The 21891-nt window shown below is 44.6% G+C and overlaps 2 protein-coding genes across 2 annotated transcripts; one reads left to right on the top strand and one right to left on the bottom strand.

Moving 5' to 3' along the window:
* Positions 1 to 170: 170 nt before the first annotated feature.
* Positions 171 to 5553, bottom strand: CNPPD1 (cyclin Pas1/PHO80 domain containing 1). Its single transcript, XM_051983524.1, has 8 exons — positions 5344 to 5553; positions 4658 to 4760; positions 4013 to 4094; positions 3707 to 3827; positions 3448 to 3576; positions 2226 to 2287; positions 1782 to 1899; positions 171 to 1466 (listed from the first exon to the last, which is right to left on the bottom strand). The coding sequence occupies exons 1-8, from the start codon at positions 5410 to 5412 to the stop codon at positions 906 to 908; spliced, it is 1245 nt and encodes a 414-aa protein (XP_051839484.1). The 5' UTR covers positions 5413 to 5553; the 3' UTR covers positions 171 to 905.
* A 1436-nt stretch (positions 5554 to 6989) lies between these two features.
* RETREG2 (reticulophagy regulator family member 2) lies at positions 6990 to 11648 on the top strand. The gene is made up of 9 exons (XM_051983523.1): positions 6990 to 7282; positions 7683 to 7789; positions 7887 to 7917; positions 8348 to 8483; positions 8832 to 8916; positions 9318 to 9461; positions 9567 to 9661; positions 9879 to 10014; positions 10248 to 11648. Exons 1-9 carry the CDS (start codon positions 7005 to 7007, stop codon positions 10862 to 10864), a joined length of 1629 nt encoding a protein of 542 aa, XP_051839483.1. The 5' UTR covers positions 6990 to 7004; the 3' UTR covers positions 10865 to 11648.
* The last annotated feature ends 10243 nt before the right edge of the window (positions 11649 to 21891 follow it).

The following is a 21891-nucleotide window of genomic DNA, read 5'->3' as shown; positions in this document are numbered from 1 at the left end:
TTGGAAGACCACCAAGATACAGGGATCGTAGAGCAGTCTTGAAACTGAAACCAAAATCTATGAAAATAATTGGAGGCTTGAAGATGCAGAGAAAAGTTCTGAGAAATTAAAGAGCTGAGAAGTCTCTTGAATGGGGTCAGGGACTGGCGCAGGAAACAGAGTCCAGGACATGCAACTTAAACTCTTTATTGAAACTTCAAATTCTTCTATAAAAGTATGGAAAAAAACGAAGTACAAACCAGGGGGCTAGAGACTTGAGGAAAAAAGACACAGGAGAAAGGTACCAACAAAGAGTAAACTGGATGGGCAGGGAGCCCTAAAGGAAAAAGGCTAAAGGCCCTGGAGTTTTGACTCAAAAAGGGCTTTTTCCATCACCTCTCCTGATGTTATTCCAAAGCACCCTCTGAGTCCCTGGTCCTATCATCCCCTGGCACTCAAGTGCTAGGGACTTCACACAGACCAGCTTCAACTTGTCCCCCACTTTCCTACTTGCCCATTCATCCTGTCCTCCTACTACTCTCCTACTTGCCCACTCATCCTAAGAAACAAAAGCAAAAATTATCAACTCTAGAAAGCTTCAGAGGTGGCAGAGCCCTCCCACGGCCTACTACATGTGACATTACACAGGTCACCTGGACCAAGCCTTCCCCCAAGTGATATCACAAGCCAAATCTGCGGAGTCCAGCTGGAGAGGGCAAAGGCCACAAAGACAGACAACATATTCCACCCCACTGCCACCATCCCATTTACCTTTCCCCTGAGAGGAAAGAGAACAAAGAACCCAGAAAAGAAGAGAGAAACTAAATCCCATGTTTTTAAATCCCTCTTTCCTAACAGATAAACCTTTGTCCTGTAAGCCCCCCAAGGCAACCTAACTCCCCTCAACACACTTCCAGACTCTCCATCTATCCAGGAAAGATAAAGGATTTGAGACGGGCCAGTTCCATAGCACCAAACAAGGAACACTGCTGTGGCTGGGGGAGGACAGGCGTCACGGGGCTCCAGGGCCAGGGTGGAGTCTGGCCAGGCGGAGGATACCAGGGACTGAGAGGTCTCATTGTGCTTGTAGAGTTGGTACATTGACAGGCTGAGTGGGCTGGGGAGTCTAACTGGAGCTGCCGACAAAGAGGGCAATGCTGAGAATTCGGGGTGCCTGGCACAGGTGGTGGAGGTAAGGAAGTAGTCAGTGTAGCCAGAAGACTTCCCCACAGTGAATGCAGTCCTACTTCCCCCATTGGATTCTGGGAGGTATTAGCAGAAAGGGGTAGGAACTGTGGAACAGAAGCTGCAGGCAGAGAACACGGCCCCAGTGGGCACTTGGGGGTGAGACAGCCACCGTCAGGGAGCTTTGGAGGAGGAATGCCATGAGGAATGCCATGTAGTCCCAAGGTCTGGTGCAGCACAGTCACTGAGGCTACAGCCACAGCTACACTGCTCACATAAGCCAAGGCTAACAGGCAAGCCAGCTGTCAGGGAGAGAAAAACAAATGTCAGAGCCCAAAAACACTTCCTTACACATCAAGAGTCTGTTCTTTCATCAAAACCTACTCCTGTTTCTTCAAAAAATGGAGAGTTCTATCCTCTCTTAAGATTTTATATATATATATATATATATATATATATATATATATAATCCAATCTCTGTCTAGTTCTCAAAAGTCCTATTTCTACAGTTCTTCTGGCTCTTATTTTACCTATCCCCCCCAAGTCACCTTCTCTCATCACACCTCCTTTCCTACACTACCCATCAACCCAACTTCCACTCCTAGGATCACATTCACCTTGGCTAAACGTTGGCACAGTGAGCCCAAAGCCAATTGCCAGGTTCGTTGCTCCAACAGCACACATAAGTCTGTGTAGGTATACCAGCCACGTCGTCGTCCCTGCTGCTCAGCAACACTGATAGAAGATGAAATGTTTTCAAAGGTTCAAGCAAGATGAAAGTTTTTTGCCCCAACCAACTTTTCCCACTGTGCCAAAGGCGACGTTCTATACAAGTGTCCATGGGATCTATCAAAACTATAATTTTAAAAACTAAGTCAAATAAATCTGCCATGAAAATCCTTCTTTCTGCTATACCTGATACAAGGAAAAAGATGTTGCCATGTGTTTTTTTGAGTTCATCTTTTCACACTCCAGATACCCCTCAGTGGCTTTTACTCTAACATACTTTCCTCTCCTCCCTCTCCCTATCAGTCTTTCCCCTCTAGTGTTTCAGGACCTACCAGCCCTCCAGCCAACTCAGCACCTCAAAGATCTCCCGAGGATCAGTGTAAAGGCTCCAGTCCTAGAGTTAAAAGAAAAAGAAAAAGAAAAAGAAAGTATTTATGAATCAAGACAGAGAGAATAGGGGATGGGACAGGATATTTTCTTAAAACTAATACTCCTATTCACCAAAGGCTTTGGGTATTATATGAGAGGAATGATGATAGAGCTAATCCTTATATGAAGTACATGAGAAGTTAAACAAAAAGAAAAAGGGAAGAGACTTCTAGAGAATCAATTAAAAAACTAGAGATAATTAACAGCTTTAGCAAAGTTTCAGGATATAAAATAAACCCATATAAATCATTATTTATATTACCAACAAAGTCTAGTAGTAAGAGAAATTCCATTTAAAATAACTATAGACAATTCAAAACATTTGGATGACATACCTGCCAGTACAAATACAGGAACTATACGAACATCATTACAAAATACTTTTCACACAGATAAAGTCAGATCTAAACAACTGGAAAAATCATAGGTGGGCTGAGCCAATGTAACAAAAAGGACAATTATACCTAAATTTATTTATTATATTAAATTATTTTTCCACTGCTACAGCAACAAAACTATCCAACAATCACTTTAGAGAGCTAGAAAAATAATTAATAAATTTCATCTGGAAGGACAAAAAGGTCAAGAATACCAAAGGAATCAATGGGGGAAAAAAAAGTGATGGCAAATGGCCTCACTCTCCTAAATCTCATTGGAGGTTGGGATAAGGTGGGGCCCCTGGCCCACTCATCCTAAAGTTATAAAGTGGTAATCATCAAAACAACCTGGTACTGGCTAAGCAATACAATGGCAGATCAGTAGAACAGATTAAGTACATAATATATTATAGCAAATGACTACAGCAATTTACTATTTGAAAACTGTAGAGAACCGCAGGTATTGGGAAACGCTGAGAAAAGTATACTTGAAGCAAAATTACTTACAGCAGGGTGTTTACACAGTGTGATTGATGAGATAATGGTTCTCTAGTTCACATATACTTAGTACTTAGTGTGATGTAATGGTTCTATAGTTGGCACATGCTCAGTGTGCTGTAGTGATATAATTGTACTACAAAATGCAAAATGACTAATTCTGATTACATGAAATTTAAAAGTAGTACTAAGGTACTTGTGTCATAATAACACAAGGAGAAGTAAGTCAAGGAAATAAGCAGATTCTCACCATAGCACTCAGGAAGCCTCTCTCAAGGGCATTGAGGGTTGGCACAGCCACACCCCCTGCAGCTCCCCATTCATCATTGAAGACCTCCTCCTCTTCACCTTCATCATAAAGGTACTTGCTAGCCACCATCTGGAAAAGCATGATAGAATTACTAAAAGTACCCTATCTGACATCCTTATCCATAGAATAGGCCAAGAGAGATGGAGACCTTGTAGAAAAACCCAAGAAAGAAATGGTATTGAAGAGTCTGGGGGCTCACCATAGAGATGAGGAAGAGGTCAGAAGATGACACATGTTGTAAATAGTCAGGGTTTCTGTGCCGGAGCCGTTCAATATAAACTAAGGCTAACATCATGGCACATGGAGAGATACATGCCTCCCTGAGGATTAGGAAAGGAATAAGCATTAGTCCCTAGGATTAGTTCCATATCCCTTCTCCTTCTGTTCACTTTATTCTAATCTTCCATTCTTCATTCAAGATATATCCACAACCCTCCTTATGAGCTTGTTTTATCCCTATCAATTCCCACCCCACCAAACACACTGCCCTTAATTCTGGACTCACCGGGACACATGAGACACATATTTCTTCTGAAGCCGTCGAATAGGGCTGGGGGCTGCCTTCTGGAGCAACTCCACAGCAATGTCTAGAGAAAATAAAGATCAAAATAAAGAAGTACTCTTCTATCAACTTCCTTTTCACCTTCATTCTCATATAGCAAAATTTAGAGGGATATATTGATAGATTTGTCAATGGTCTAAAAAAAAGAACTGCAAAAACTACAAACCAAATCAAAAGAACTATTTCCCCTCACATTCCATACCGTAGCTTTCCTAGGTAAATTTTAGCTTTAAGTTGGAGGGTAGTTTTCACAACCAATTGATACTGAGAAGAGATAGTCAACCAAATCCTGAAAAATTAAACCTTTTCATACTTCATAAAGTGACAATGATGTTTATCTACTTGACTTTAACTTCTAAGTACTAGCCATCAGGATATCCATCTAGATTACGTTTTCAGAAGGAAACAGGTGACAGTGAAGAAAACAAATTCCTACTAGACTATCAAAACGGTGAAAATGAATTCCTAATCTGAGGCAGGGAACAGCAGACGAAAATATTATTTTGCTCAACTCCAACTTCTGACAGCTTAATTTCTGCTGAAGTTTATGGTGTCTCTCAATAATGTATCCCACACACATAGGCTGACCTGCCACGGGACTGGATAGTTCTTCTAGGCCACAATCTGGGTCCCAGCCATAGTAGAGTCGCTTCCTGACTCGTTCACTCAGTTTCTGATGTCCAGGGAGAAACTGAAAGAGGAAAAACAGGGGAAAAGGCAATTGTAAGACCCTCCATTCCTTCATCTCTAGCCAGACGAGCTAGGTGTCCACATTAGGAGGCTTTGAGATGGGCCTTATTCAGGTCCACACAACTAGCAAGCTCGGAGTCCTCAGCAGGATTCAAGGCCAGCTTACCCTCCTTTGCCACACCGCCTCCCCCTCAGGAGATAGTCCTCTGGACGCCGGTGTAGTGGTAGGAAGATTCACTGACCTGGAACTACACTCTAAATCCAATCACGATTCGGACCTCTCAGTTTACTTCAGAGAGACACACTGGGGAGAAGGGGGCTGCCCAAGGTCCCTCACGGGTAAGATTTGAATCCACACCCTCCCTCCAATTTCCCCATTCCACAGCACCAGGCTGCCCCGTATACCCTGAAGGCGGTTCCGAGGTTCACCTCATATTGCCTGCCCCTCTCTACCGTGGGCCTACGATGTCTCGGCCTCACGTATACCGGCCGGACCGAAGAGAGGCTCCTGCTACGGGAGCCGCCGCACGGGAGTCCCTGACCCCTTCGGGTCCTCGAAGGCCTGAGACCTCCGCCGGACCCACCGTGAATTCCTGGAAGCCCGCGAGCGAGAATGCACCCTCCTCGTCCAGCAGAAGCCCGGACAGGTCCATGACGCCGCCGCCGCCGCCGCCGCCGCTGCTGCCGCCGCCGCCGCCGCTGCCGCTGCCGCCTGGGGGGAAAAGTAGGAAAAAGGTGGCCCCAGGAGCCCTCTTCAGCAACCGATCCGACAGCGACAGCAGGGCGGTGCCGGCTCTAGCGCAGCTTCCGCGATCCGTACTTCCGGTTCCGCCGGAGTAGGCGGGGCCTCGTCCCAGTCTTCCCCCAATCCCCAGCCTTCCTTGCAAGAGGAGGGGCGGAGCCGAGAGCGAGACGCCCCCCGCCTCCCCCGGCATTAGCTTTGAGGAGGGGGAAGAAGGCGGAGGGAGGCGGAGCTATGAAAATCCGCCCCCTCTGGGTACCCAATACCCCAACGTAGAAGAGCTACGAGTACCTAACAAGTTGTGCGCGCTGTATCCCAGGAGGGAAACGGGGCATGCTCTCCCCTCACCTCGGCCTCTTAGAATCTTTGGCTGGTGGCCGCCCACTCAGCGCACACAAGTCCCTTCCCTTCCCCCGGGCAGGTTGCCTTCCACCTGCTCTGTAACTGGCGATATGACTTAGATACACGCTTTCTCCATTAGATTATAATCAAGTCCTTTGAGGGAAGGGACTTTGTATTTCTTTTTATCTCCAGCGCTTAGCTCGTTGCTTGACGCTTAGTGTGCACTTAATAAAAGCTTGGTTAATTAGTCGTACGCACTTTGCTCGCTTATTGATAAAGATTAACCACTGCAAAGCTTGCGCGGGAGCAAAAACAACCAAACCGGCGTGGAGGTGCTTAAGAAGATTGAGGTGGCGTTAATAAAACTCTTGAGTCTCCGCACCATCATCACAAGATGTTTGGGTTAGCGTGAATTTCTCGATGGTATGACAAGGCGAGTGCAAGCAGCAGGGCGTAGCCCACATCCGCCCGCCCAAGATCCCTAACTGGGTCACTGGCCCTTGTTTGTTTTTCTCACCCGGAGGAGGGGCAAGGGGATGGTCCTTGCTACGCAACTGACGGGGCGGAGCTGGCAGTGCGTGGTGCCCGGTGCCAGCCCCGCAAGGATCCAGTCCTTTCCCGGCACACTTCAACCGCCCTCAGGCGCCCGGGCTCCAGGGAACTCAAGGTCATGAGGGCAACCCATAGCTGCTGGACCCTAAGGCTCCGTGGCTGCCAACCCCTGACGCCCTAGTCTGGGTCACCTGGGAGGTAGCCCGCAGTACTGGCCGTGTTGAAGCGTCCCTCTCCCCAGCCCTATTACCCCTCCCAGAAAATCAAGACCAGGAATATCCACTGTGGTAGGGGACTCCCAGAGGCTCGCCTAAAGGGGGGGACCCAATCGCAGACTCCAGGGATCCTGATGATTGAGATTCCTCCGTACTCTGGGATTTACATCCGGGAGGCGAGTCGCCGGTCGCGCACGCGCTTTGTGTTACGCCCCGCCCCCGGGGCGGTTAGTCCCCGGTCACGTGCGGAGCTCGCGCTCCGCGGCCGCCTTAGTCACGTGGTGTCCTTGGCCTCCAGGGCGGTCTCTGCAGCGTGCGCCCCCTTCCGCCTGACGCGCCCCCGGCGGCGGCCGCGCAGCTCGGGCTCGCTCCGGGCGGCAGCTGCTGCTGGGCCATGGCGAGCGGCGGCGGCGGCGGCGGCGGGGCCCTGGGCCCGGGCTCGGGCTCGGGCCTGGGGCTGGGCGTGGGACTGGGTCTCAGCCTGGCTATGGGCGAGGCGACAGCCGAGGCGGAGGAGAAGGCAGCGGCCGAGGCGGTGGGACGGCTGACCACGGCGCTGTGGCTGCGGCTCCGGGGCTGGGAGGCGGTGCTGGCGGCGGCGCAGCGACTCCTGGTGTGGGAGAGGCCGCTGCACAGCCTCGTCTCAGCCGCCGCGATCAACGGCCTCTTCTGGTAACGGCCACGGCCGCCGCCACCGCCGGAGCTGGGGGCCGGGGAGGGGCGGGGCCGGGGGCGGGGCCCGAGGCGCAGCGGGGGGCGGGGCCGGGCCACCCCCGGTCCGATGTGGTGCTACCTGGAAACGGGGGGGTAGAAGAGGAGGGCAAAAGAGACCCCCGCGGTGGGGGGGCGGGGCCAGGTCTCTTTCCCTTTATCCCCCTCCCCAACGGTCTTGTGCTACTTGGAGACTGGGGGCAGTAAAAAGGGAGGGACAGAGGAGACCCGACCCCCCTCCTCCCCTCCCCCCCAGTCAGACCAGGCCACCCCTCAGACCAGTTGAGAATATAGCTGGGGAGGGGGTAACAGAAGGGGAGGGGCCACCCAAGCTGAGCCTAGCTGCTGTCTGTTCTCCAAGGGTGCTGTCCTCCTCCTCCCTCCGGCCCTTCTTCCTCCTCAGCATCTCTCTGCTGGGCTACTTGCTGCTGGACCTCTGGCAGCCCCACTTCTTGGCTGACTTTTCAGGTGAGCAGGAGGGGAGTGGGAGGTAGCCCATCACCCCACATCCTGATGGGGGGGAGTGAGGGACTCATCCCCCCTTCTACCTGCTTCTCTTTTCCAGCTTCAACCCCAGAAGAGACGCACTCTGACAGGTAGGTGCAGGTTCCCTCCTCCCTTCTGGGCCCATGCCCCACTAGAAGCACTGTCTCTCTATTTAGCCACAAAGTTTGCTGGATCACAGGCTCAAGTGGAAATGGTTGCGACTCCTTGAGACAGGGCATTGGCTGCTGTGGGCTTTGGGCCGGGACATGGGGCATCTGAGTTGGGAATGGCGGGGTTAGCCCCCGTATTGGGCTGGCACCCTCAGAATAGGGACGTTCGGGGGTTTTCTGCTTCGTGGCAATCTGGTGAAACCTACAAAGCATGTAAGATGCCAACAACGGATTATAATAGAAACTTTAAATACAATTTTTGTAGCGTGGGGGGGCGGAGGTTTGGGAGAGCTTAGGTTGAGCAGGTGGGTCTGGAAGGCCCAGGCAGCTAATGCCTAAGACTTCCAGACGCGGCGTCTTGTCTCCCCAGTGAGGGTGCAGGGCCCGGCGCCCGGCCTCACCTGCTGAGTGTGCCTGAGCTGTGCCGATACCTGGCTGAGAGCTGGCTCACCTTCCAGATTCATCTTCAGGAGCTGCTGCAGTACAAGAGACAGAACCCAGCCCAGGTAAATGTCCCGGCCCCAGCCCCACGCCCTGCTCTGCCCCAGGAGGGAGGAGGGGATCTGCCTGCTGGCGGGGGGCAAAGCTCTGACTGTCCTTATGACCAGACCTTTGTGGGGCCTCCTGGGGGGCCCTAGAGGTCGGTCCCCAGCGTCCTGGGGCTGCTCGCCCTTCAGGTTAAATCGTTGTAGCTGTAAAGGCGACCCTATCTTAGAGATGCCAGGGACAAAGGGCCTCGGGTTCATAATTCGGGTGTGTTGGTTTCAGTGACGTACAAGGTATAGAGTGACGCGGAGGGGATGCCCCTCCTAGCCAGCCGAGCGCCATTCTCAGACCCATGCTCTTCTCTGCAGTTCTGCGCTCGCGTCTGCTCTGGTTGTGCAGTGCTGGCCATGCTGGGACACTATGTTCCAGGGATTATGATTTCCTACATTGTCTGTGAGTAGAGTGTAGACACCGACCTTTCCCTGAGCCCCCAGGTTTTGGTCTTCCTCATCCGGTCCTGGCCAGGAAAGGCGTTGCCTCCTCGGCAGCTAGCTGACCCTCAGTAGAACCGTGGCCCTGGAGTCGGGAGGACTGAGCCCAGTCCGGCCTCAGATGCTCCCTTAGCCGTGTGACCCTGGGCAAGTCATTGCAACTCCATCTGCTTTAATTTCCTCCGTGTAAAGTAGTCCCTGTTTCTGAGGGTGGTTGTGCCTGGCCCGTAGTGAGGGCCACACAGACACTTCCCATGCTCCTCCCTTTCCCCCAGACCATATATTTGTGTAGGTCTCAGTGGAGGAGTAGGCCGGGGGGGAAGGAGGGGGTCCGGGGAACTGAGGAGGCTTTCTGACTCACAGTGCTGAGTATCCTCTTGTGGCCCCTGGTGGTTTATCACGAGCTGATCCAGAGGATGTACACGCGGCTGGAGCCCCTGCTCATGCAGTTGGATTACAGCATGAAGGCCGAGGCCGAGGCCCTCCACCACAAACACGACAAGAGGAGTAAGGGCGGCCCCTGGGCTTGGGGAGGGCCGGGGGTTGGGCCAGGGGCACCCCCGACACCGGTCCCCGCGGTCAGCCTTGAGCCCGCTTTGCCTTCTCCCCCAGAGCGGCAGGTGAGGAGCATGCCCCCCGGAGGCGATGAACCCATGGCAGAGACGGAGAGCGAAAGCGAGGCCGAGCTGGCGGGCTTCTCCCCGGTGGTGAGTCCTGGGTAGAGGGGTGAGGGGCTCCCGGAGGGAGGCATACTGTCGGGGGAACCACATTTGGTAAATGTTGGCATATCGGGGATGGAAGGCGTAGACAGAGGGGATTCCTCCCTGCTTGCCTGTGTTTAAATGACCCAACGTGTGTAAGACTTTTTTAAAGCTTCAGGCCCTGCACAAGGGTCAGTTGCTGTTGTCCATTCCTTTGGTACAGGTAGATATGAAGAAAACAGCCCTTGCCTTGGCCATTACAGACTCAGAACTGTCAGATGAGGAGGCCTCTATTTTGGAGAGCGGCGGCTTCTCTGTCTCCCGGGCCACGACTCCCCAGCTGACAGATGTCTCGGAGGGTATGGGGAAGTCTCCCTCTCTGCTCTGTTCCTATCCCTGCTAGGCCTCCAATGCAGAGTGCTCGGGCTCCACCCTTGATTCCCTACCCAAGCCCTCTCTAGGTTCCCCAGAGGGGTCTCTCGCCCCTGCCGAGGTCTCCCTGTGCACATGGGAAATCTGGCCCCAGGGCTCTTACTGTCTAGTGAGTCTGGTCATCAGAAACACAGGACTGACCCCACTTCCATCCCTGCAGATCTGGACCAGCAAAGCTTGCCAAGTGAGCCAGAGGAGGCATTGAGCAGGGATCTCGGAGAGGGGGAAGAAACAGAATTGGCCCCTTCTGAGGAGCCGCTGGACCATGAACATGCCCTTTCAAAACAGGCACTGGACTCTGAGGAGGAAGAGGAGGTGGCCGCCAAGGGGACCTTGCTTCAACTCACTTCCCCACTGCACTTTGTGAACACGCACTTCAATGGGGCAGGGTCCCCCAGGGCTGGGATCAGGGCTCCCCTTGGGGAACCAATGGAGTCACTTAGCCCTGAGCTAGTGAGTGATTCCCTCGACACTGTGCCCAGTACCCTGTCAACCCCACTTTGCCATGCTGAAAGCAGCAAAGTTCCCTCCCCCCCTGTCCTCCTGCCTACTCCCCAGGACTGTCCCCTGCCTGCCCTGGCCCCTGAGGAGGAGGAGGAGACACTGACCTCTGAGGACTTTGAGTTACTGGATCAAAGGGAGCTGGAGCAGCTGGAAGTGGAGCTGGGATTGGGGCCAGGCACATCCCCAGAACCCCCTGATGCTCCACCCCCCATTCCTGAGGCTCCTCTTCCTGCACTGCCAGACCAAAAGGCTGGGGCTACGGCGGCACCCTGAGCCAGCTGAGGGGTGGGAGGAGAGGCAGAGTGGGGAGGCAGGCGCAGGTCTGGCTGGTTAGCTGAGGGTACCACTGTTCTTCCTCCCGGCCCGCTGCATTAGGCAGGGAGTGGAGCAGCGAAGCCGGGACCATTCCACCATCCCGCCTGCACCTGGGCCTGACGTTGGTTCTAAGTTTGTAAATAACTTTAAATTGGGGTTAGTGGATATGTGCAGGCCTAGGGAAGCCAGCCCTGCCTGCAGCCTATCGCTTGCCTCCCTCCTCCCCACTCTACTCTCCCTCTCACCCCAATGGGCTCCTAAACTTTTCCCTTCCAGCCTCAGGGACCTGTGCTGCTTTGCCCTAGTGTCCCACCAAGTTGTTTAGTTAAGGCACTTTACCGATTTCCTCTTCTCCTGCTCCCCTCTGTGCTCTGTTTCCCTGTTGTCTTCATCTTACAGCTAGGCTGCTCTGCCCCAGCTCCCTCCCCATACCGGGCGCTAGCTGAACTTGGGGAGGTTGCTGTTTGGAGGTGGGGGGGTGGGGAGGGGGGATGAGGGAACTCACAGCACATACACCAGCACTGGGGTTGGATGAGCACAAAGCCTGGCTTTAAGCTGATTGGGGGTGGGAGGGAGGGGGGATACTTGTAAGAGGGAGGGAGGGAGAGGAGGAGGGACCTGGGCACCTGGACATCAGGTATGCTGAAGACCTGAAGGAGGGTGTCCTGGACTGGGTTTGGATCTGGACTGTAACACCTGTGCAGGCATCAACTAGAATAATAAAATGTGTTGGTTGGCTGGATTTGCTGCTGCCTTCCTGCCCCCTTGCCCACTGCTTGACAGGATTGCTCACTTCCTCCCTTTTCCCAACTGCCCTTTACTGAGATCACTTAAACGGCTTAGAGCCCTGCCCTGGAGAAGGGCAAAAAACTTATGCCTGAAACAGCCCAGAGCTTTACGTGGCTATCCTGAATTACTGTTGTCTGAGTTTTCTGGAATTTGCGAAGATCTCGCGTTGATTATTCTTTTTGTTGTTGTTGGGGGGAAGCAATCAGCGAAGAGACTTGCCCAGGATGGCACAGCTACCTGGCCTCTCAAGGTCAGTCCTCCCTGTTCCAGGGGTGCTACTGTGCCACACGGGGAAGTAAGTCGTGCCAGTATCAGTTCTCCCCTTTCACGGATGGGAGTGTGTGCTAAAGCACAATCTCTGTCTTTGAACAGTTCAATGAAAAATATAAAAAGTGTCTTGGACTATCCTGGTCTAAAGCAGTCTGGTAATGGTGGTTTTCACTGAGCTGTTAGTGATACAAACCAAAGCTTTCCACCAAGTGGCCACCCATCAATCAACTGAAGGTATTGATTCCTTTGGCGCTCAAGCAACCCTGTTCCTGTCTAAGGACCAAGTAAGCAGGGAGCACCCACAAGAGGTGTCGACGACTTGAGAAGACCACGAACGGGAGTGGGTTTGAGGACTTGTGGATGATGGGAACTTGATTCAGACGCAGCTCTGGTTCTCTGCCCTACGCAATTCTCCCCTTCAGTGCTCAGCAGTACTGAAGGCTGCTTCGTGGTTGACGGCTGATGGTTTCCACTAACTTTTGAGGTATTTTTGTTTTTGCCTTGCCTCGCCTCACAGCCCACATAGATATTGAGAAGATTTGCCTTTCCCTTTGTTTTAGGTATATGTAGAAACCATTTTCAATTTAATGAGAAAGACATCCCAAGCCATCTAATGAATAAAATTAGTAAGTCATGATAAATCAAGAAAGGGAAGTGGAAATATTCACTAGTATCTGGTCAGGATAGAATGGAGTCATGTGAAGAGAGACTTGGGAGCAATGTTATCCCCATGTATCCCACAATAGACATGAAGATAAATCCTCTTAGCTTGTGGGGTTTTGAGAGGCTATGGCACAATAGTCAATAAGAAGCAGGACATTTGCAACCTAAGCCTGGATTCAACAAAAGTTTCAGTTCTGAATCCAATTTGTGTGTGATTTTAGTCCCCTCACCCCAATTTCCTCATCTGTTAAAATGGGGAAAATGTGATTTGTACTGTTAAATCAGCTTTGCAATAAATGCCTCCTCTCATTTTGATGTCCAGCCTAGTCCAGAAGTGGTTGCTACTTTGACTATAAATGAGTGGACAATTGGTCATTTCTTAGCAGGCTGGAGAAAGATGCTTTGATAATTAAACTAATGGGTAGATGAAAATCTGAAGAGTCAAAAAAACAATTATGTTCAGTATGGAAAAAATTCGCCTTCTAGTTTCTACTTAAGTGATAGACAAGTAGACTATAAGCTTAATATTGAGCCAACAGTATGTGATGGGAGTACAAAAAAAAAATTGCATAATTGAGGTGCAATAATAGAAGTATGATGTAGAGATCAGGGGAAGCAATAGTCCTGTATTTTGTGCTGCATATTGTGTTCACTTGTGGGTGTCACACTTTTAACAGGGACATTGGCAAACTTACAAGTGGTGAGGATGGCAGAGTCTCAAAATGATACCACAGGAGGAACAACTGCCAAAAAATGAAGACAAAATTTATTGGACACATGGTAGGACCTGAAATATTTCAAAAAGAGATCATGTGGGAGGGAAAGTGGACTGAATCCAGGGTCCAGAACTGGGAAACCTGGGGAGGAAATTTTTAAATTCATCTTTGTCAGAGAAGAATTTTACTGTTTTTGAACACAAAAAAATGCAAGATTAATGGATAGACACAAAATAGTCTTTAAAATCCAGGGAGAAGGTAAAGGAATTAAGCTATAAAATTAAATAATCCAGTATTTGATGCAGAAAAATTAGGAGAAAAAAACTAATAAAAAACTACCAGGAAAACTGGAAAGTAGTCTGGCAGAAACTAGACTTAAATCAACACCTTGCACCACATTTCACAATACATTTTAAACAGGTGAGCAATCTTTAATGTTGAAGATCATACTATAAAAAAATTAGAAATATCATCTACCCCTCATAGTTATGGATAAGAAATTATGTTTAACCAAACAAGACTAAGGCAATTACAAAGGTAAAATGGATAACCTTGATCATTTGAAAACTGAAAAGCTTCACACAAAATTAATTCTTCTTAGATAAGAAGGAAAGTGGGAAAATGCTTAATATCAAATATATCTGATGAGTTTAGTATCAAAATGTAATATGTGTGTGTGTGTGTGTGTGTGTGTGTGTGTGAGTGATAGCTATTCCCCAGTAGATAAATGGTCAATTGACATTAATGGTTCTCAAAAAATTTACAAAATATTCACAATATGAAAAAATCCTCTATAACACTAATAAGGGATGCAAATTAAAATAACCCTGAGAAAGGCCTAATTTCTCAAATATATAGAGAATTGAGTTAAATCTATAAGAATACAAGCCATTCCCCAATTGATAAATGACCAAAAAATATAAAAGGAAGTTTTCAAATAAAATCAAAGCTATAAGCATATGAAGAAGTGATCAGAGAAGTGCAAATTAAAACAAAGTTGAGATATCAGATTGGTCAATATGACAAAAAAAAGTGATAAATGTTGGAAAGGATGTGGGAAAATTGGGACATTAATGTACTGTTGGTAGAGCTTTGAACTGATCCAAAGCATTCTGAAAAGCAATTTGGAACTATGCCCAAAGGGTAACCAAACTCTTCATATTCTTTGACCCAGCAATACCACTACTAGGTCTGTATCCTAAAGAGATCATAAAAAAGGGAAAAGAAGGCACATAGACATTTACAGCATCCCTTTTCATGCTGGCAAAATATTAGAAATTGAATCCCATCAGTTGGATAATGGCTGAACAAGCTGTAATATATGAATATAATGGAATACTACTGTGCAATAAGAAATGAACAAGCAAATTTCAGGGAAAACCTGGAAAGAGTAATACAAACTGATACAAAATGAAATGAGCAGAACCAGGTAAACACTACACAGTATCAGCAACATTGTGTGATAATCAAGTATGATCGACTCTGCTCTTGTCAGCAACAAATTGATCTCAGACAAGTAGAAAGGATTCCTGAAGGAGAATGCTACAGATACAGAATTGATGGACTGAGAATTCATCTTGAAGCACATTTTTTCACTTCATTCTTTCTTTGATCTGTTTCTTCTTTCACAACTGTGACAAATATGGAAATATGTTTTACATGATAACATATGTATAAACTATATCAACCTGCTTACCATCTTCAGAAGTGGTGAGGGAGATTTTGAAATCAAAATCTTGTAAAAAATCTTGCTAAAAATCAATGAAAAACTATTCTTAAAAAAAAAAAAAAACCTTAAAGTTTCATCTCATACCCTGAAAATAAACAAAAATGACCAAAAAATGGCAAATCATTGTTGGAGGTCTTGTCAAAGTACAGCATACTAATACATTTTGTTTTTGGTGGGGGACAAAGCAGTAGGAATAAGTGACTTGCCTCAAGTCAGACAATTAGTATCAAATATCTGAAACTGAATTTGAACTCAAGTCCTGCACTCCAGAGGTAGTGTTCCACCCACTTCATCACCTAGGTACTCCAATACTAATAAATTATTGGTAGAGCTGTGAAATGGTACAACCATTTCGGAAAGTAATCTGGAATTATGTAAATAAAGTGATTACAAGAGCCACATCCTTTGAACCAGAAATTCATTACTGGATTATGGTCCAAGGAAGCCATGAATAGAAAAATGTCTCCATATTCTCCCAAATATTTATAGCAGCACTTTTTGTGATAGCTAAAAATTGTAAACAGAGTAAATACTCATCAATTGGAGAATGACTATACAAATTGTGGTACATGTAGATAATAGGATATTACTGTGCTATAAGAAGTATGTGGGTGTGTATTGTGCATATGTGTGTATAATCCAGGGAAGTATGAAAAGATCTATAATAACTGATGCAGAGTGAAATAAGCAGAATCAAAAAAACAATATAAACGGTAATTATGACAATGTAATGGAAAGAATTACATATCAAAAAATCAAAAGTAAATGTAACAAAGTTAAGATCAAGCAGGACTCAAATGAAAGTTGAAAAGACACTTCCAATCTATCCCCTGATAGAGGTGCTGGGTCCATAGATATGATGACACATTGTACATGTTTTCCAGATTTCTTCAATTGAACAATCAGTTGGGCTGATTTTTTTGCCTCTTAAAAAATACCATTTATCATGTGGGATGGTTCTTTGATGGGGAGAACAGAGCGATGCTTAAAATAACTATGGTGATATAAGAAACAGAAAATATCAATAAAAACTTGTTTTGAAATATAAAATAACCTTTTATAGCAAATTTGAATATAATGCCATTCAACAATTTAAGCGTTATCCTGAAAGAAAAATAGCCTAAATATGTCATTGTTGGATTTAACTACCTAGTTTTAGCTAATTTATCAAATTGGCAGAGCAAATAGATGGTAGTTAATACTATTTCAAGAGCCTTCCAGTCACAGGCAGCAATTAAAAAGTAAAATGGAAGGTCCAATATCCAGAAACAGCTTCTGAATCAGGGTTGCCTACTATCTGATTTAGAAGTGGACTGTTGAGAATGGATATATGATTTTAGGGAGATTAAAGTAGATCATCCACTTTAGAAGCTTCATAGTGAGTAATTTTAAGTAGCACTAATTATGGAACAATGGCAGAAAAAATAAGATACTTTTCTTGAGGCAAATATGTCTGTGATTCTTAAAGTATCTTATTTGCTTTGACAGTCTAGTATTTTGACTGCCAATAATTTACATTTCTGTAATTGGGCATAGCTTAAGTGTGACAGGTAGCTCTAGCTCTCAGTGAAAATCACATTTCTCTAAAAAGTTAATAGGGTGGAATGACACCCAAAGGGCTTTAAAACTGTACATATTTGTCACCCAGGAACACCATTACTAGGTCTATATCCAAAAAAGGTACAAGAAAAGGGAAAAGGACCTATTTATACAAAAATATTTATAGCAGCTTTTTTGTGATGACAAAGAATTGGAAACTCCTATTAACTGGGCAATAACTGAATAAGTTGTAGTATTTGATTGTGATAGAATACGATTATGCTATAAGAAATGAGCAGAATGCTTTCAGAAAAACCTGAAAAAAAGACTTACATGAATTGATGCAAAGTGAAGTGAGAACAACATTGCACATGATAACAGCAATATCGTGAAATGATCAACTTCCAGAAATTCCAGAGATTCCAGAGATAGAACTAATAACCTGAATACAGATCAAAGTCTATCCCTTTTTAAAATTTCTCTATTTTTCTTGGTTTTTTCCTTTGTTTTCTTTTGCAATATGGAAATATGTTTTGCATGACTTTATATGTATAATCAATTACTTTCCTGTAAGGCAAAGGGGAAGGAAGAAGACTTTTAGGACTAAAACTTTTTAAATGAATGTTTAAAAAAAAAATATATATATATATATATATATATATATTATATATATATATATATATATATATATATATAATATATATATATATATATAATTGAGAAAGATTTTTTTAAAAAACATTATTCTAAGAAAGGGCCCCATAGGCTTTAGCAAACTGTTAAGAGGTGTCTATAACCTAAGTAAAGTTTAACAACAAAGTTTACTTTTAGGCCTCTGTAAGCAAAAGGCTAGTACAATCATGTCATAGCCTACAAAGGATAGGACCAATGGAGACCCAATAAACTCTGGGGCCAGGGCACCTTTTGTTTGTATCCTTAAGGACTGAATAGAAATGGTACCAAATGATATCCATGATTCATTTCTTATTTAATAAAGATTACTTCAATATACTGAAGAACTGGATATCCAGGTTTTTCTTCTGGCCAAGATTCTCCAGTGAAGGTGCTTAGTCAGGAGAAAATATCAACAATACTTGAACTTGGGCCACAGCCAGTATCTGAAGATCAAACCAAAACCTGCAATTAGTCATACAAATATAACTTAAAAGTGTATGCTATTAAGATTTTGTATGCTTTAAATTTTTTTCTGCCTTTTTAAATAATTGTGTTGCTGTGTTGTGCTCAAAAAACATTAGCACCCCTTCTGAACTTATCTTGGGGGGGAAGAGGTAGAACATGATTTTCTTTTATTTTTAAAAATAATAATTTTTTTATTTTCAAAATATATGCAAAGATAATTTTCAACATTCACCCTTGAAAAACTTTATGTTCCAAATTTTTCTCCTTCCCTTTTCCCATCCCCTCCCCTAGACAGCAAGCAATGTTAAACATGTACAGTTCATCTATATGTATTTTCACATTTATCATGCTGCACAAGAAAAAAACAGATTAAAAAGGGAAAAAATTAGAATGGAAACCAAATAGCTAAAAATATTATGTTGTGATCCACATTGAGTCTCCATACTCTGTCCTCTCTCTGGATACAGATGGCTCTCTCCATCACAAGTCTATTGGAATTGCCCTGAATCACCTCATTGTTGAAAAGAGCCAAGTCCATCACAGTTTATTGTCACATAATCTTCTTGTTGCTGTGTACAATGTTCTCTTGATTCTACTCACTTCGCTTAGCATCCAGAATGTGATTTTCAAAAAGCAACAAACATGTATTAAACCTCTACAAGGCTTACTATTAGGTTCTGGAATTAAAAAAAGGAGAAAACTAAACAGCCTTACTCACTAACAGCAGGCAGCTTACATTCAACTTAGAGTTATTGGAGATTTGTTTATTCAGTGTGTTTGCTATTTTAGGAAAAGTAGTTCCCCACAAAGAATGGTAAATAAAGCCTAGGATTTTATCCCTCACTGAAAAAAAATGGAGCACAATAATCCAAGAAGAGAGCAGTGTCACTTAGCCCATCCAAGGACCAAAGATTATAATTGTCAATTGAAGAGCAATGGCAAGAGACCAGTGGATCATTGATATTCTGAAGCCTAAGAATAGTGCTAAAGGCAAGCAATGGAACCCACTGTAGTGAGGAAGACAGCATAGCCACCATGGCTGGATTGAACAGGTCCAGCAGCTCACCTTGACACCAGACTCTAGGAGTAAATCCAGATGAACATTTGAGCAACTAGGAGCAAATACTGGTTAGACACTAGAATGAAAGACATGATTTTGTAGTTATAAGTTGCCTTGATTATTTTTGTCCTGACATATGTGTCAAAGTACAATCATACTTTAAGTGTTTACCAGCTCTTTGTTCTTCCTGGACTCTGGATATATTGTGGGAGAGTGAGAGCCCTCATATCAGCTTTAAAACTGCTGTTTTTGCTATGCTATTTGAAAAAAAAAATGTGTTTGCTAGACAACTGGGTCTCCTAGCTGACTATTGAGGACAATCACACTAATAGTTCATCAGCTAATACCTAAGACTATAGATACCCACTGAGTCACTTCTTAGAACTCTGAGAATAATAATAGCTCTATTCTGAGGACTTAACCAGCTAGTGATGATGAGTTGGATCTGAACTGTCAAGGAGAATTAAATGTAGATTTATTTTTTTTAACAAAGATTTTATTTTAATGAGAAAGAATTACACAGAAGTATGAGAAAGAAAGGAAGGAAGGAAGGAAGGGAGGGAGGGAGGAAGGAAGGAAAGGAGAGAAGGAAGGAGAAAAAAGAAAAGAGAAAGAAAATAAGAAAAGAAAGAAGGAAGAAAAAGAAATGGAAGAAGGAAGAATAAAAAAGAAAGAAAGAGGAAGGGAAAAGGAAGATAATTAGTCTGTTTTTAATGCACATAAGAAATATAAAGGAAGTTCAGAAATAGACACAGACAAGGAAACTTTGAAATGCATATGTTGAATGTATAATGTACTTTTAAAAAATTCTGCTGTATTAATATAAGTTCATGGATCCACATACAATCTTTTTCTGTTCTTATTTGTATATGGAAATGCTCATATTTGTTGATGTTTGACGAGTTCAAAATGACAAAAAAGAATGTTTTTAAAAGTATCTTCCTTACATCTGGAGACATCTGAACTCATCCTTGAAGAGAATTAGGGATCCTATCATGTGAATGGGAAGAGGAAGAACATTCCAGATATCAAGGACAACCTATTCAAGATATGGAGGTGAGAAATAGCAGGAAGACTGATTTTTGCTGAAATGCAGAATTGTAAGAAGGTGATAATATGAAGTAAATATTAAACCCTTTATCTTGGTGGTACCACTTTGGAATATAAATAGAAAACTGAAACAATTAGGGATCAAAAAATTTAGCCACCTGAATGATTCATGAGTCCCAGAAGCAGTTATGGAACTCCTATTTAAAGAATTTTACCGACCCTGGGCAAGTCACTTAACCCTAATTGCCTCAGAAGAAAAAAAAAAAAGAATTTTACTGAACCTGGGCAAGTCACTTAACCCTAATTGCCTTAGGGGGAAAAAAAAATAATTTTACTGAAAGGAAATGGTATCCAAGTGATTTAGGTATTTATTTTTCCCCCCAAGAAGCTATGCTACTGAGCTTTAAATATTTTTCCAAAGATTCCAATGACCCAATAGCCATTAACAAATTTCTACATGATACTTTGTGCCCTGCATAAAACAGGTTTTCAGGTTCCAACCTAGTACATAAGTGGGGCCTGTATACTTTGTAAATATTCCTGACAATGTTTGACAGAATCTCAGGTTTTGAAAGCATTAAGTAAGATATAGATATTTATAGAAAATATGTAACCAGTTTGCTCTGTAGCAAGATGAGTTGATCATTTACCTTCCTATCTATTCCCAAGGCTAAGTACCATGAATCATTTGTATCAATCCCCCTCAAGTATGGGACTTGAGCTGAGGAGTAAACAGCCAGACTCTCTGCTAACAGGAAATTCCTTCCAGCTTTTGAATATATGATCCTAAGGAAGGTTCAAACAAGCTGTGTATTGGACAGGGAAATACACAAGCAGAAACACATGGTACATCATCAACATAATCATTCTGGGTCAGCATCCACCAGCATTTAGTAAACAGGAAATACAATCCAGGATTAATTAACTGCCCAGCTGAAATAGCATGAGTCACCACAAATGCTGCATTAATCAGTTCACAAGACCACGGATTGGCTAGCAAGCTGTCAGTGTGAACAATGAAGCCTGGAAGACTGACATAGAGTAATAGGAGATGTCTATTTAGGTGTGACTTGGGAACACCTGACTTAAACAAACAGAAGTACAAAGTGGGGCAAGATACATCCACAGTGGGAAGCTCCAGCTGTAGTTCCAATTAGGGCAGCTAGGTGGTGCAGTGGATAAATCACCAATCCTGCAAGCGGGGATCGGAGTTCAAATGAGATCTCAGACATTTGACACTTACTGTGTGATCCTGGACGAGTCACTTAACCTTAATTACCTGACCAAACAATAATTTAAAAAAAAAAAAAAAAAACAGCTCCGATGGACTTCTCCATGGGATTCTGGATCACTCCATAAATAAGAGCAGACACTTTTAGAAATATTTGTTGAATTGAGGCAGCTTTCAGGATTTGAGTGTCAATCTGTAGATCAATTGGTGAATATGGAAACTGGCAAGAGCAAGGCTAAAAAGAGAAGAAACAGGAAGACAAAAGGGATCAGAAGGGAAATACTACCTAAATAGACACAGGTAAGCAGGAAAACTTGGAAAATAAAACTGAATTTATTATATACTTTTTTTCAGAAGCATGCTATATGGACTTGAGAGTTATGCTTTTGCATCTAATCTTTTTATCTTCTATTTGTGTATAGGAATGCTCACTGGGAGGTATCTATTAAATTTAGAATTAAAAATTTTAATTTAATTTAAAAGTTTTCAGTAAAAAATGAGGCAAGGTCTTCAGCCAAGACAGTCAAGAAAGAGGTAAGGAGAGAAAAATTTTAGAACATCTAATGTGGTGAATAGTATAGAGAATCCATTTGCTGCTGTTCAGCCTTTTCATGACCCTATTTGAAAAGCACCAATTTGCTGTAGTAAGGGTCCATTAGACCATTATTTTAAAATGGGTAAACCTTTTAAATATATGACATAGAGGATTACAAAGGAAGCCAATTAAATTCAATTATCAAAATTTTTTTTAAAAAAACACATGGAATTTTATTGTTCTTTGAGAAATGATGAACAAGA

This window comes from Antechinus flavipes, chromosome 3, assembly GCF_016432865.1.
Source record: "Antechinus flavipes isolate AdamAnt ecotype Samford, QLD, Australia chromosome 3, AdamAnt_v2, whole genome shotgun sequence".
In the NCBI taxonomy this organism is placed as follows: domain Eukaryota; kingdom Metazoa; phylum Chordata; class Mammalia; order Dasyuromorphia; family Dasyuridae; genus Antechinus; species Antechinus flavipes.
The sequence above is the reverse complement of the archived record's forward strand: the minus strand, read 5'-3'. Positions and strand labels throughout refer to the sequence as shown.